The sequence below is a fragment of the Phaenicophaeus curvirostris genome, chromosome 2 (assembly GCF_032191515.1).
Source record: "Phaenicophaeus curvirostris isolate KB17595 chromosome 2, BPBGC_Pcur_1.0, whole genome shotgun sequence".
Taxonomy (NCBI): domain Eukaryota; kingdom Metazoa; phylum Chordata; class Aves; order Cuculiformes; family Cuculidae; genus Phaenicophaeus; species Phaenicophaeus curvirostris.
In genome coordinates, this window is record NC_091393.1 from 73,022,919 (window position 1) to 73,039,566 (window position 16,648).

General features: G+C 38.0%; 1 protein-coding gene across 5 annotated transcripts in view; it reads left to right on the forward strand.

The window, feature by feature from the left end:
* The window catches only part of STRN (striatin), a 75,982-nt gene that overhangs the window by 1,153 nt on the left and 58,181 nt on the right, over positions 1-16,648 (forward strand). For 4 of the 5 annotated variants that reach the window (XM_069852471.1, XM_069852472.1, XM_069852473.1 and 1 more), the window contains exon 2: positions 13,256-13,359. In XM_069852471.1, the coding sequence (XP_069708572.1) occupies positions 13,256-13,359 (104 nt within the window). Of the gene's footprint in view, positions 1-1,856; positions 2,052-13,255; positions 13,360-16,648 lie in introns of those variants that run through there. The other variant, XM_069852477.1, reaches the window with a different exon arrangement.

The following is a 16,648-nucleotide window of genomic DNA, read 5'->3' on the forward strand; positions in this document are numbered from 1 at the left end:
ATTGGGTGCTGTGTAGGAAGTTTAGCTATGTCTGAGAAAACATCATCATGTGTCACATTTCTACTGTAGTCTCATAAATATCTTGACTTTTTTTTTTTTGTAGCTGATACAGGTCTCAAAAATTGCTTTGGAGAAATCTGTTTTTACAGAACCTAAGAAATTCTGCTAGTGTGATGATAGTAATAACACTTTGCATATTTATAATGCCCTTCAATAGAGACTAGCATGCTATTCCTCTTTGCCCGTCCTCCTCCAAGTATCCCTCAAAAGCTTGGTAAGTGTTATGGTTGGGAGAGGAGGAAAGAAGAAGAGCATTTAAACTATTTACCAGAGTCATGTGTTATTAGTGGCAGAACTGGGAAGATAACCCGATTACAAGTTGTTTGCTTGAACGCCTTTGGCTCTTGCCAAAACATCTCAATAAAGTTATAATTAGCTGTGGCTGGCATTGCCAGAAGCAGTAACAGCATTTATCTGCTGCAGAGTCATGTTCAGAAAGGTGCAAAATTCTTGGCTGCCTCTGTAGTCATCAGGCGTTGCATCTGCTGTGACCATTTGCAGTTGAATGTTCTTTGATCCATGTGAGAGGTTTGTGTTAGGGGTTCAGCAGCTACAGGATGCTTTTTAGAAATTGTACATGTACAGCTGAGGGATGAGCAGCATTAATTAAAAACTGGTTCTGTGCTCCTTCTGAAGCCTTTTGTTGGCCTGTATATTTAGAAGAGCTTTACAAAATAATGGAAATGTGAGGTTGGATAGTTTCTCTCTCTTGAGATGAAAGATACAGTGCCCCTGGTTGTACTTTACTAGTCTTCCAGCCCATGTAAATTTAAATGTTAGATTATCCACTGTCTTGGGAGGCTGTGTAGCAGAGGACCTATTTTGTATGGTTGTCTTAGTATTCCATAAATTTTATCTGCAATTCATGTTGTCTCTTAGAGGTAAACGGTTTCTTACATGCCAAAATATTTAAATACTTCAAATGCTTTATGCCACAGTGTTACCATGCTTGGCTTCTGCTCTATGGTGGTTGATCAGTTAAGCTATTCTCTTTCTTTTTTTGTCTGTCTGTCTCTCTGTCTCCAAAAAACACTCTCTATGTCAGTCCCGCCATGATTGCCTATCTTCCTTTTCTTCCCCTCTGGGCTTGTTTTTACTTCATCATTTTTTTCTTCCTTCTAATTAATTGTGGGGGACTAAATGTGATATTGAGGTAGAGTACCTTTCTGATGCATTATGTGATGTTTGTTCAGGTGACACAATGCCTGAGTTTATAACATACAGGAGTTGGCAGGAAGGGCAGCTTACTCTGTTCTTAGTTGCTGGTTTAGTACTGCCTTCCCAAGATTTTTCTTCCTATCAAGTGTCTATATTTTGCTTTCCTTGGCAGATATCCATGTTTACTCTGATTTTCTAATCATTTTTCTTGAATCTTTTAAAATCATTATTGCCTCTATTATATAGTCTTCCTCATTCAGGGTGAAAGGGGATTTCAATATGTACATCTATGCAAGTATCATTAATGAGCTGTGTATTTCAAATCAGAATGAAAACAAATTCATAGAGTTCTAGATGCTTATCTGCTAATTACATATTTCACTTTCAATGCTTGCTTTCTGTTTATGGTACTTTGACATCTGCAGATTGAAAAATTATCCTAAGAATAAACTTTTATGGTGCTCTGTGAACTAATTCACTGGAATAAATACTGATGCTATTAATCCTCAGTTTATTATTCATAAACTGTGTTTTATGACATTGTCATTTATTTTCATATCTTTTCAGAAATGAGTAGTTTTCGTTTTCTTAGGTTCTTCTAGCAGCTGCTTGGGAGAGTTGACAAGAGAGGGTTTTCTGTTCTGCATAAGTTTTAAACTACAATGTTTTTCATTCTGTGTTTTTCTGGACTGTGTTTCTGAGGCATTTCAGAGTTGTCATTATGTATTGGACAATCCCATCCCAAAATACCCAGGAGTTTGATCAAATGCATATGCAAGGCACTGAAATTTGTATCTTCACTTGAGGCAAGCAGGGTTTAAAATGCCTTCCATGTCAGTCTCTTGCCTTAACCCTAACATCTTCTGACTGTTTGTCGATGATTCTTTGTTGTTGGTGTTGTTCCACTTTTAATTTGTCATCTGCCACCCTTGGGAGAGAGCAGTGGGGGCTGTGCCCCTGCAGCCAGGATCCCTTAGAGCCGAGCGCTGCTGATGCACTTCGTTGTCCCAGCATGGGACAAAATTGTTGAGTTCTGCTTCTCCTGAGGTGGATGAGCTTGGAAGGCGAGTGTGTGTATGCATATGTATGTTTTTTGTTTTGACTATAAATATTGTCTTTGCAAGCAATGCATATGTTGTTGTGGAAAGTTTTGCTACTGACAAACATTTTTCTGGCAAAAAAATGCTGATTGGCAGACTTTGGCATTTCCCCGCATTTTACAAATGTTCTAAATAGCAACAAACTGCTGTGCTGTTTGTAAAAGCGTGTATAGGCACCCTGTATCCTGCTAAGGAATTTTCTAGCTCTTGACCTCTTCACTACTAAAGTTCTTGTTTCTTTTAACTGATAACTGTTTCTTAAGAGTAATAGACTAGACTGGTTTGGAGTAGTGGGACCTGATAGGGTTACATTAAAATTGTTTTTCTTGGTTACACTTTCCTTTGAAAAAGTTTGCAAGGAAATAGTGGAGAATGGGTGGATACAATGTGCTTGGCTTTCTGCAACTTTGTTAAAAATATTCCATGTAAGACCGTGCCAAAAGGAAAAACAACAAAAACCTGAAATGATAGGGAAAGAGTTAATGAGATGAAATCAAGTGTGTTTAAGTGGTAGCAAACAACTCTAATAGAAGGAATGTGATAGAAATAATATGAGGTGGATTATGGAAGTCAGATTCAGAAATGCTAGCTCTCTGGGGTGAATGGGGAGTGGGGGTCATGAATGATCATCTTGCCCCTTGCTGCTGCTTTTCTGAGGCAAGAGGCAGGCAGTGCAACCAGGCTGGCTGTGTGGTAAGATTGTGCCCTTGGAGACAGACAAGTTAAAGTAATAAGGAGAAGGGGCAAATCAGACAGATGGCTGTCTCTATTTATAGTGTGGTTTAGGACATTGGTTGCTTGATTCAGAAATAAGTTGATATTTACAGTTTGTTGGCTTTTAGATAATGGTCCTCTTACTAAAATTTTCTAGTTAAAAATCATTTTGATAGCTGGATAATCTACAAATATTGCTCAGAGAAAAAGACATGAGCAGCCAGTTGATGAAATCAGTTATTAAGCTAATGGAAAACTTCTAAAGATTCAGTTTGACCAATAAAATGGAAGATACAATTTGAAGAGGTTTTATATATAATTTTCAAATATGATGATGTGGATCAAATCTCTAAGATTCCTTGTGAAAGTGGAGTTGGCAGATGTGCTGTAGAAGTCTTTGATAAAACATTTTTTGTCATGAGGCAGATATTACAAAGAAAACGGTGATTAATATTAAATAACTCTCTACCCAGAAGGATACACCTTTTATTGTTTTAAATACATCAGATAAATCAAAAGAAAGGCGAAAGAAAATATGCTGTGGTCACAATACTGAGGTGTGTTTAGTTGGGGAAAGATGATGCTAAATGACTGCCAGATACCCTTTCTTTGCTAAGTTTTTTTTTTAGTAAACCTTTTAGTTGCCAAATTCATGTGAAGCAGAGAAGAGAAGCTTCTGTACTCTCTTCCTGTTTGGTTATAATGCATGATTGCCAGCTCATCCCAATATACTCATTGATAAGCTGTCATGGCTCTTTTTATCTAAGCCAGGAGGACTAGTGGGAGTAAATGTTCAGTGACAAAAGAGCTGCCTTATAGATATTTGTAGCTTTTGTAGAGAAGTAGAATGTAAATGAAAACTGATGAGACTGGTTCTTTGCAGGTCTGTACCTGGTTTTTGTAGTCATTTGTTTTTTTCCTTTTTTTTAATTGCATAAGTGATCTGAGCATTTCTCAACATGAGATTTTGCTATTCTTCTCAAATCCATTAAACCTGCAAGTTAGCTTAAGTGTAATGAAAATGTATTCTTAAATGGGCCTATTTTTTTTAGGAAAGTGCTGCTATAAATATTGAGGTGGCATGAAGAGACTGAGTTTTGCAATGTTATGTGGTCTCCAAGTGGCCTTTAAGGCTTACAAATGCTTTTCACAGGAAATTATATTTTAAAAACAGAAAATCCTCTTTTTTTTTAATTATTTGCTATAGACTTGTTGAATTAAGCAAAAGTGATGCATGTTGTTACGTTCTAGCTGGAGAACCTTGGTTTTCTATGTCAGGTGGTAACATCCTATGTGTCTTTACTGGTAGCGTATGTCTATAATTTAAATCAGTATCACTGTGTTCTACTCAAATTGTAGCCCTATTTTTTCTGTTGAAGGTCTTGGCTCACGTCAGTTTTATTACATCAGGAGTAACTTTGCACTGTTTGAATAAGAAGTTGCAAATATAACTCAGCCTTTATCAAAGTTTCAGTTCCAGAACAGTCTGTGTAAACTTCCCTGGGGGAAGATCGTATGCATCTCCAGAGGCTTTTGGTTCATCTGAATTTAATACTAAAATCAGTAAGGCTGTACAAATGCTAAGCTTCAACTAAAATTGATATCTGTACACAGTTTCCTGAGAAAATAGGTATTGGTCAGCAACCTACTCACATATTTGGCTTCACAGGGCTGCCAGGTGTTGTCAAGTCCTCTTTTCCAAGTTCCTGAGCTAAAAAGTGGGGAAAAACTGACATAGAAATATATGAAGAATTGATATGCTTGGCTTTTAAATGCTGAGAAGCCCTTGAATCAGCTCTTCTGAATCAGTTCAGAGTGCCCAGGATCCAAGCTCTGCAGATAATACACTAGAGATAAAATTACTCTGAAATGTGAAAACAAAGATCCCTTTATCATAGTGACCTGTTGCGTGTGGACCTGTGGATAGATTTATCTAGATGATGTTCTTTTCCTGTTAGAAAACAGTTTGCTATATGCTAACTAGTACTGAATATTTTGAAAATAGCAGTGACAAAGAAGTTAATTTAAAGATTACAGTGTGGAAAGACTGCTTTTTTTCCAAGAATATGTTTCCCTTTAGGGCAGTCACGTAAGGCAGGGTTGCAAAAGCATTGGAATAAAAATGGCAGGCAAGGTATTTGTATCCGCGCGTGTAAACAGGAGGTGAGAACAGAATCAGTTATTTTTGTATCTGTTTCACTTGGTGCTCTAGTCAGTTCAGGGTGACGGTGGTACATTCTCCAGTACAAGGAGTAGCTGCTCCTGGCTGTAGGATGTAGAAAGGGGAGTGTGCTGAGTTCCTTTGCAAATGCTCATGTGGTCAAGTCTGGTTCACTCTTTTTTTTTTTTCCTTTTTTTTTTTTTGTTACCAAAGCCGAATCTACAAATCTCCTCCAGATTTGTTCTCCCTTGTCTTGCTATACCCCAAGTGATTCATTCAGCCTGTGAACTTCCACTGTCTCAGTTTAAATGTGGGACATGTCTGTTTGTCAGTCCTTGTGCTGACTGCTGTTGCTGCATTTCTGCCTTTCTTGTACAGCAAGTGTAAAGGAATTATATTTAAGAATTTGCAATTTAGGCTTCCGCTCATAATATGCGATTATTTAGTGACATGTCATTGCAGTGCTGCTTAGAGAATCGCATCACATTTAACTTGCTCTTTTTATCCTTATATCAGTCTACATGGAGCATGCTTCTGGGACTCAAAAAAAAAAAATGTACTACAAAGCAGTAAACCACTTCTAACTGCAGAAGGAAGTCTTCCTGTTGGATTAGATGCTTAAATTAGTATTCAAGATATTGCCAGGAATAAATTACCAAATTGGTTTTGATTTTGGATGATCTATTAGGAGTTCTGAATTCACCAATAAGAAATTGGTTTTCAAATAGTCTTTTCAGAGAGATGACAAATGTCAGTAAATGTTTTTTTCAACCACCTTTTTTTATCATAAGCTAAATCTTTGATCTCACTTGTATTGTTTAATTTTTTCAGAGCTTAGCTGTGGCGCCACTTTTGGGACATCTCTGAAAAATCCAGAAAAATGTTTTGCCAGTAGCAGATTCTGCTGTGCATTAATCCCATGAGGCAGAATTGTCCCATGTGAGCGTGCAGGTGATAAACAGGATGAAGGGCTTCTGTGTGTGGTGAAGCTAAATACGCCTCAGTGCCTGCCACTCGTTTTAGCCTGTGGCCCCACTTCAATTTTATGTTGTTCAAGATGGCTACAAGTGCTTCCAAAGGAAGCTCTAGCCTTTCTTTGCACAGAGTGCTAGTGGTAATGTGTTGCAGTGTTAAGTATGATCCCTGAAAAATTGTTTGCCAGATGCAGTAGACCACTGATATTTACCTTTCCCCTCCACAATACCTGTTTTTTTCTCTTCTCCTCTTACAGGCCTTACCCCCAGGCATACCTACACTTACTTACAAACACACTTAAATATACAGTACTTCAGTGAGCCAACTATAATCTAAAATATTGAGTGTCCCAGTAGCCTGCAGAATCCTGGCAGATCTTGGTAGACCAGTTAGAACAACTATTCGAGCCCGATTCATCTGTTTATGGATTTAGTTATTTTACATATTTTATGCAACATATAGTTATTTTACATATTTTTTGCAACACTTCCCTTGCAGCTTTTTCTCTCCCTTCTTCTCTTTCTCTGAACTCATGAAGACTTTACTTTTGAACTGTGGAAGCAGCATATACAGAATTGCATGTGTTAGTAGCTCACTCTTTGTCAAATGATGCCTATCGACCTTCAAGTGTTCATAAATTTGAAGTGAGTTTTACACAGAAATATTATTTAAAATACTTCGAAGAGGAGGCTGAAGGGAGACCTTATTGCTCTGTACAACTACCTGAAAGGAGGTTGTAGAGAGGAGGGTGTTGGCCTCTTCTCCCAAGTGGCAGGGGTCAGGACAAGGGGGAATGGCCTCAAGCTCCACCAGGGGAGGTTCAGACTGGCTATCAGGAAAATATTTTTCACAGAAAGTGTCTTCGGGCACTGGCAGAGGCTGCCCAGGGAGATGGTTGAGTCACCATCCCTGGAGGTACTTGAAAGGTGGGTAGACGAGCGAGGTGCTCGAGGACATGGTTTAGTGGTTGATAGGAATGGTTGGAATCAGTGATCCAAGAGGTCTTTTCCAACCTGGTGATTCTATGATTAAGATAAATATTTTAAAGAAAAGAATGGAAAGGCTTTTTATAGTTCTCAAGACTTGAGAATTGAAAAAAACCCCACCTTTTAATTTGAAATATCTGTAAAATTCAGGAACCGATAGAAATCGATACTAAACATACATAATTTGTTAGCAGCCTTAGTATTGTTTCTTTTTAAACATTTTCTGTTAAATGTTGTTTTAATCTCTTGCTTTTCTGTAATGTCAGATGTCAGCCTAACAAGATATAATATACTTTTTAACATCCTTATTGTTGTGGTTGCTGATTCCAGGAAATGTAAATTTCAGTTTACTTTTTTAAACATTGGTAAAATCCAGATTTATTAAGATATAATTTAATCATTTGAGTATATTCTTATGGCTGCTAAGCCTGTATAAAGATATCAACAACGTTTTAAAAAATGTTGTTTCTAACTCAGTGCTGCCTAAAACATTACCTCACCCTTTTGTCTACTTCACAGTAATGTGACGGTGGTTAGTCTTTTGGGGAGTTTCTTAAAACAACAAAGTTGTTACACATGAGTTTTTTATTGTATTTTTTCTTTTAACCTAAGAATTAATGTTTTTTAAATCTCTTGAAAAAGTGGATAGCTAAGATAAGACACTTCTAAGTTCTGTTGCAGTTGGTAATACTAAGCAATTTAATGACATAAGGTGAAAAAAAATATATACCAGCCTGTGTATTTGTAACTGAAGTAGGCTGTTCCGGGCACCTCTTTTCCCAACGTTCTTTGTTGGTTTGATTATTTTTTTGTGTGTGTGTGGTTTTTTTTTTTTTTAATTTTCTTCTCACCCTCTTTATTTTAATCTCAGAATTGAGTTGTAATACAGTAACATCTAGCACTTTTCCTGGAATAAACTTGAGGAGGACTATGCCTTAATTCCTCATTGTGGAGCCAGCAGGACCGGGTGCTTTATGGAGACTATGTGCCCCACCCATAAGGCAAGGAACAATACGAGTTTTTGCATGATCCCCGTAGGCGTTTTAGAGGTTTGTGCTGACTAGCTTACAACTTGATGCATTTTAACCTTATTAGCTAGAAGGTCACTTGTAGCAGAACCTGTCTGTTGGGCATATTTGTGAATTCTTGAAATGTTTGGCAGACCTTCCCAGGAGTGGCCAAAGTACAAGCATAGAACACTAGATCATTCAAAACCAAAGTGATCTTCCTCTGCTCTCTGGCTCCGTCAGGTAGTGCAGGCTTCAGCCTTGACTTGTGCTAAAGCTGCAACCATGGGAAATGGCCTGTGTGGTCACAGTCAATTGATATAATTCTGTCATTTACATCCAAATTATAAGAAAACTATGATTTTACAGTTCAGTTATACTTTACACTGTGTTTAAACCCAGACCTTTTACACTTTGAATGTTTTGCACAGACATTTAGACATTGGCTAAATATTTTGATTGAAAATGGTAAACTGAGAGTAATCATTGTTTTGTTCTAGAGACTGAGAAAATACTGCTAGATCTCATAATTTGTCAGTTTAGATAATTAAACTCATTGTGTTCATTTATTCAATTTTCATTTATGTTATGAATTGTTTAATTTATGGTATGAACATATAAATTCCTTGGCATATTTGCAGTTAATTGCCAAATGTTTGTAAAGGAAGAAATCTGCTTATGGTACATGGACTGTTATATTATTGTTGCTCGTGTGAAATTTCACGTATTATTTTGATGTTGTCCTTATGTGCATTACAAATAAACTTGAATATTATTAAGAATTTCTTAAATAAAATTTGAGCTTATGTATATAACTGATGTTTTGTTGTCCACTGAGGCTGTCTTAATTGTAATTATAAAGTACTTACATAAATGAGGGATAAAGGTTGCTAACATCCTGTGGGAAGGAGGGCAATATTCTCCTTACTTCTTGTATGTTATGAAAAGTGTAGATGTAAGCATTCTCATTTTCAGAGCCAGAATTTCTCAAAAATAATCAGTATTGAGCTTAACGATGCTACTCAGAAGAAAAGCATGAACAAACTATGCTAGAAAATGAGCAGCCTCCAGGGGGAGAGCAAAATTATTCGCAGGCCTTCTAATGCACTTCCCTGTTTCTTGATTTGCCAAACAAACTGCCGATCTTTAAAAAACCTTGAAAGATCCTGGCAATAAGCTTGTGTAGGGCTAGAGACATTGGTCTTGGGTCATGAATTCCACTCTGTTGTTGCTGTGTGGTTTTTGAGTAATGAACACAAGGATTTCTTGGAAATCCAGGAAAAAGAAAAGTTATAAGATATCAGTAAAAGTACTGGCATACCACTGACTATAAAAGGTGTCTCAAAGAATCAGTTAATATTTCTTACAGTGATCTTTCTTCCTGCGCAGTGTGTATATAATATGCAGAGCCTGCTAGTGGCCCCGAGAAGGCAGAGCACAGTCCTTTTCCTTCATGTTGAATCATAAGACATAGATGCATCAGCTTCAGAGGCACAGTTAGGAACGTTTACATTATTTAAGTGCATAAGCAGTATCTGGTAACGGTAACAGTTTTGAATCTTGGTTCTCAAATGGTTAGTCAGACAAATTGCGGAGCAGGCCTGCCCTGTATCAGAAGTATGACTCTGCTCATTTTCTTATGAAGAAGGTGTCATGTGGTATTTCTTAATCAGATACATTTATGTATCTCTTACAAAAGTAAGCTGTCAAAACTGCTCAGAAGTTACATTTTTACTTTGTTTAGGCTGCTACCAGTGGAAGATGCCTCTAACCTCAATTGTTAGCATGGTAATGCTGATTTGACCCATGTAGCGGAGCAGTGCGTGAGCCAGGCCATTACCAGCCGTCTTTTGCCAATGTGCTGGGTAAAAATTCTTCATTCCAGCCTGTTCAGTCAGTTTGTTCTTAGCTAGAAATTGCTTGCAGACAGCAGGTCACATCACAGATCATTTCAGCTTGTGTCCTGATGGCGCTGGATGATCTTTTTCATTCCAGACAAATGCATACGTACAACATGTTCTGTAATTTTTAGTAGTGTGTTTTGATGTTCCCTTAGTTTTGGCTAGGAGGGCACTTGTTCGTTTCCTCTAGGCCTTTTTGGAGGCGGAGAGAGAGTAATCACTGTCACAGTGATATGCATTATAATCTGTGTGTCTGTACAGTTGCTGCAAAATGAATCGTATGTGCTTGATGTGTTCCTCTTGTTACTGAGGGGGTGATAACCTTGTTGAGTTGACATGCTTCTTGCAGAGATACAGGGTAGGGAATTCAGACTCCAGCACCATCATTTCTTTCTTCTGTGCCTTTCCTTAAACCTGAGCATAAACCAAATGTTAAAATTCAATTGTAGTTTTTTTGTTCATCTTAGTTTGAGTGTATTGAGAGCCATTGGCCTGGAGAGGGACAGTTGCTGTTGGGTAAAAAACTGGCTGGATGGCCAGGCCCAAAGAAGAAAGGTGGTAAATGGAGTTAAATCCAGTTGGAGGCCGGTCACAAATGGTGTCCCCAGGGCTCGGTGTTGGGTCCAGTTCTGTTCAATATCTTTATCAACAATCTAGATGAAGGGATTGACTATAGTCTTAGTAAGTTTGCAGTTGACGCTAAGCTATGTTGTCCTGCTTGAGGGTAGGAAGGCTCTACGGAGAGATCTGAACAGGCTGATTGAATGGGCTGCGACCAGTGGTGTAAGGTTCAAAAGGCCAAGTGCTGGGTCCTGCATTTGGGACACAACAACCCTATGCAGTGCTACAGGCTTGGGGGAGAGTGGCTGGAAAGCTGCCTGGCAGAGAAGGACCTGGGCTGTTTCTTGACAGCCATCTGAGTATGAACCAGCACTGCGCTTAAGCCGCCAAGAAGGCCAATGGTGTCTTGGCCTGTATCAGAAACAATGTGGCTAGCAGGACCAGGGATGTCATTGTGCCCCTGTACTTGGCACTGGTGAGGTCGCACCTTGAAAACTGTGTTCACCTCTGGACCCCTCACTACAAGAAAGACCTTGAGATGCTGGAGCGTGTCCAAAGGAGGGCAGCAAAGCTGGTCAAGGGACTGGAGAAAAAGCCTATGAAAGGTGGCTGAGGGAACGTGGTTTGTTTAGCCTAGAGAAAAGGAGACTGAGGGGAGACCTTATCACTGTCTACAACTACCTGAAAGGAGGTTGTAGAGAGGTGGGTTTTGGTCTTTTCACCCAAGTGATAGATGATAGGATGAGAGGAAATGGCCTCAAGTGGCACCAGGCTAGGTTTAGATTGGACATCAGGAAATTTTTTTTCACTGAAAGGTTCATTAGGCACTGGCAGAGGCTGCCCAGGGAGGTGGTTGAGTCACCATTCCTGGAGGCATTTAAAAGACAAGTAGATGAGGTGCTCAGGTATATGTTTTAGTAATGGACAGGAGTGGTTGGACTTGACAATCTGAAATCTCTTTTCTAAGTGAGGGGGAGCTTGGTGCCAGAGCGACAGAGGCCTTTCTTTTGATTCAGATTAGGGGGTTTTTTTTTGGTTTTTTTTTGGCAGTGAAATGCATTTCCCCCATTGAAGGCAAAGACTGACTTCATTGGAATGCAGCCAGTGTTATTCATTCACGATAAACTGGCTGTTCTAGTTGGTGGCTGGTGGTTAAGGATTCCTCAGGTGTCTGACGAGCTGTTTACTGGATGTACTTGAGCAATGAAATTATGTCAGCTGGTGTCATATTTTAGAGTGGCTGCTATAGCTGACCACCAGCAAAATGGCCTTTTGGAGTAAGATTAATTTTGCTGATGTCCGAAATCTAACCATTTGTGTGCATTCCTGGAGAGAAAATAACATTTACAGACACTGTTTTTCTCACCTTGGGGTAAAAATCTGAAGTTATTCTTTAGAAGTGCCTGTCTCCATTAACTGAAATATCTGATGACTACTTGCAAGGTTGTGGCAGGTGAGGAGAGGATGTTCCTGCTGATTTCTCCCAATCTTTGCCTAGAGATTGGTACAGACTACAGTAGCTACAGAAAACACTGCATATATTGCTGCCATGTATTTACATACATGAAAGGCTAATTGGTCCTCTCATTCAACAACTGAGGGTTGAGACCAGTTCCCTTTTATCCTTTTTGTGCTTCTCAAAAGACAGATGAGATACTTCGAGACTTAGCTGCAAAGGTGACAGAAAGCTGCTGATCCTGCAAATGGCAGGTGGCTTGCAATGCAAGTGAGGCCAAGGTGTGAAGTGGTGACTGCCCGTAGGTATTTTTGTCTACAAGTATATCCTCAAGTTGAGAGAGCACAAGAACCTGCCTCATATAAAGCACTTGATAAAGCATGAGGTACAGAAACAGGTAGCTCTGCCTTTATGATTAGGAATAAGTATCCTGTATATATAATAATTTTCCATTTCACGGGCAACTAAATACTTACTCTCTGCTGGAAGTCAATGAAGGTTAGGTGTCTGTTTTCCATTTGATTTTATTTACTTCTATATGAGTTCTCTCTTCATCTCCCTCATCAAAATACCTTTGTCTGTTTTTCATTTTTCCTGTTTCTTAATTACAGTATTTCTGGAGAGCTTGCTTTAACCTATTTTAGTAAGTATTATAATTAACACTTGGCACTGTATTACAAACAGGGGTTTATTTCTCTTTTAGCTGAACATGCTGTACTTCAGTTCTTTGACTAGTATCATATAACTGGCATATATCTATAGAACAGAACACTAATTATATACTGCTTCAGTTAGTGAGCAGAAATACTTTATCATCTTCTGCTTATTGCTGGTAAATGCTTGTGTCTGCTGCGGCTTTTTGTATGCTTATTTTATGTTTTTTATCTTTTACTGAATGTTTAGCTGAGAAAGGAAATAAAGCAATTTCAGTTTATTTGAGAGGGCTTATTTCTTATCTTTTTTTTGGAGGGGGGATCTGTGATGAGCATGCAGTGAAGAAGGCTTATCTGTGCAATGTTTTGTCTAAGCCTTTAATGTTCATAAAACACAGTAAGCCAATTTCTTTTGAACTGTACAAATCAATTTTAAAATAACTCTGGAGCGACACACACACGTAAGAGCTATGCTGAATGGTTTTGAGGAAGCAGATTCTAAATTGAACACTTCCTTTTGCAGGCCCAGATTGCCTTTCTTCAAGGTGAAAGGAAAGGACAGGAAAATCTGAAGAAGGATCTGGTGCGAAGAATCAAAATGTTGGAATATGCGCTTAAACAGGAAAGGTAATGCTGCTGTGGTGATGAATACATGATGAAGAAGTTCTGAAGACAGATACTTTCTCTTGCCGTTGTATTTTATGAAACCGAGAAATATTTCTTCTGTATCCATGCAGCCCTCAAAATGACAAATATTATTATACTAAATAAACCTAGTAGTCTAAATGTCTACATTACAGTAAAAGCAATAGCTAACATAGCATGACTCCAACATGCAAATAAAACCAATCAATGATGAATACTTTTTCCTTGGTAGAATTCCACCTAACTCTATAGATTATACCCCAGAATTATTGTGTATTCTCTTTGTGTTTAAAGCACTAGCTTTGTTTAATAATCTCTGAGACAACTGAGATCTTGAATAACTGTCATCAGTCTAGTAAAAATACTAGTTTTTAATCTTGCTAAGTTTTTTAGACTTCTCAGTGTGATAGACTCTACAAGAATACATTCTGAAGGCTAATATTATGAAGAGTGAACAAATGTTCTTGTTTACCTATTAATCAAATGTCAGCTTCTTTGTTGATGGAGATCTCAGTAGAAATCCCCAGTCTACTTTACCATTTTATTCTTGTGTATACTTTCCTATTATTCTAATCTTTGAGACAAAATTGTATTTTTATGATGCTTCCAGAAGTCTTTCTGTTCAACTGATTTATTTTAGGCCATGGTTAGTTTGAAAATTGTTTTTACTAGTAATGTATATGTTAAAATTCTTTACCAAAGACCATGTTTATGGTACTACTATAAAGCAATCATTGATTACATGCCATTTTAAAATGGTATCATTTAATGATTTTCTTTGATTAAATATTTATAAAATCTTTAATGAAATCTTTCAATGAAATATTTTCTTTAATGAAATATCAATAAAATCTCTCTTAAATAGTTTGTATTGCTAGAAATAAAATTAGAAATATACACAAATGCAAATGAGGAATAGGATATTGCAGCTAGATAACTTGCCAAAGACACTAATTGTTGTACATCACTATATTGCATTTATATTTGCTTATCTCATGTAGGCTGCTTTAACATGAGGCATGCCTTGCACCATCCAGTTTGACTCTTTCTGGTAGCAACCAAATTATCTGCTAGTATGGGACTGCAGCCAGTTTCCTTGCTGGCAGTAGCCTCAGAGCTCCAGTGTACTTGCTTCCTCTTTGGGCAGTTCTCAGGGGAGTTCTTGAGGTAGATACTCTTTTTGCCCAGACCTTGTTATGGTGCTGGTCTTATATCAAATAGCATAAATATAAAAATTGATATAAAAATATAAAATGTATGCATAATGGTGATTGCAGTTTATAGCCATGGAAAAGCTTATGTTTGAGGCATGATTATAAAGATTAGAGTCACTTTAAAAGAAGACAGAGGCAATGGAGTATATTATTGTGCTGTTAAATATGTGCTTTAAGATATATAATTTCAGTAAGTTTTCTTGTACTTCAAAATGGAGGGAGCTATTCCTGATTACTTGCGGATTATCTCTAGTCCTTAATGTTCACAATGCAGATACTTTAGCAATTTATCTAAATATGCAAGTATATTTCTGTGTGCTGTCAGAGAAGCCTTGTGAGATTAAAAAAAATACAAACCCAAGAAAACAAAAATCAAACTTCCATATGGATAGTGAAATTGTCTCCCTGTTGCATTCAGTAAAATCCACCTCCGTTAAGACATTTAAATCCTAGTGCAGCAGTCACTGTCAGGATTAGGAGAAAACACCCAGGGGTTTCTTATTAGTAGTTGTTACATAGGTATCTTCTCTTGTATTTTTGTCTGCATTGTGTGGTATTGGCCTCTGTTACCCAGGTCAGTAGGCTATGGTTGGCTGATCTGATCCAGTGTAACAGTTACAGTATGGATGTGCAGTGGTTTTTAAAGTAAATGTGATTCTTATGAATGGTGTGTGCTGGAGACAGCTATTTATAAGAGTCTGTGGTTTAAAACAGTGGTATTATTTGCCAGTTTCTGAAGAAACAGTCTTACATTTCTGCTGGAAATGTCTCCCAGCAAGTGTTTTTGCTTGATACTTTAAAGAATGGCAACATACTGAACTTGGAAGCATTGTTCTCTTACCCAGCATTTTCCTAAATCAGCTGTTGGCCACGTCAGACAGTAGTCAGTTGGGATGCTGCCTGTTTCCACTGGGATCTCAGAGATGGAAAATGAAATCCTACAAGGTAGAAGGAAAACGTTTCTGGTTAAGTTAAGGGGAAGGATGGTGTGGGTGAAAGGGGACCAGGGAAGCATTCCTTCATTTCTTCTGCTCTGGCCTTGCAGCACATCAAATCTTTCTTAGCTAGGTGAAATAAGTTGTGAGTAACAGGACAGAATATGAAATTATGGCCCATAGTATTCCGTGTTTGCAATGCCCTCAGGAAACCATCATCAAGAAATGAGCAACATTTTCTCAGATACGTGCTTTTGTGAGTTGCTGTTCTGTACAGTGGGTATTCAGCATTTCTTCTACCAGCCAAGTGTTTTCAAAGTTTACTATAAATAAACAAACACCTTTGGAAGAATTGTCATTGTTTTCCATTTCATGGCACTTATGTAATTTTATAGTCGGTAAGGTAGAAAATGAGTTTTACTTACAGATTGTCGTGCTTTTCTGACAAATTTAGGTTAATGTTTGGTCTCAATGTTAGTAATTGTAAGATTATGTTTTTGCTGCCTGTATAGGAAGCCCAGTTATTTTTATTGAAGACTCTTAATACGCTAAATAGAAAAGAGCTTAGAAGGAGATTGTTGATAGGTAAGCACTATCATTTGCCCCAGTGGCACTTTTGATGTAGTTTTACCAACATCCGGTATATTGCAGTGTGACATTATTTACGATTGAGGGTTACTTTTTATTACTTTGTCAATACTTTTTCTACCATCAAAAATTGCATTGTTTCCTCTGGATTTTCAGGAGCTAGCTGAAATGTAGTATTGTTTCTCTCAAGTACATGTCCTGTTTTATCTAGTCTAGCTCATTTCCTGTCCTAACATATTTTAACCAAAGAACTGGACTCCTGAGCCATGTCTCTAGAAACACTTGATTTAATTTTATGTTGTTTTCTGCATTGGTGTGTCTGATCAGCGTAAAGCTGGCGCCTTCTTCTCTGGGTAGAATATCTTGCCGTGCTATTCCTGGCAGTCATTCTTGTTTATGTCTCTTGGTTTGGCGGCAGCTCCCAGATCTTCTACGGATGTTTTGGCAGGCTCCCTCAGCACAGCTGGATCAGATGCTTCAGGTCTGGCAAGATATTTCCAAGAAATAGTGGCCTTTTTTGATGAGGATCAAACT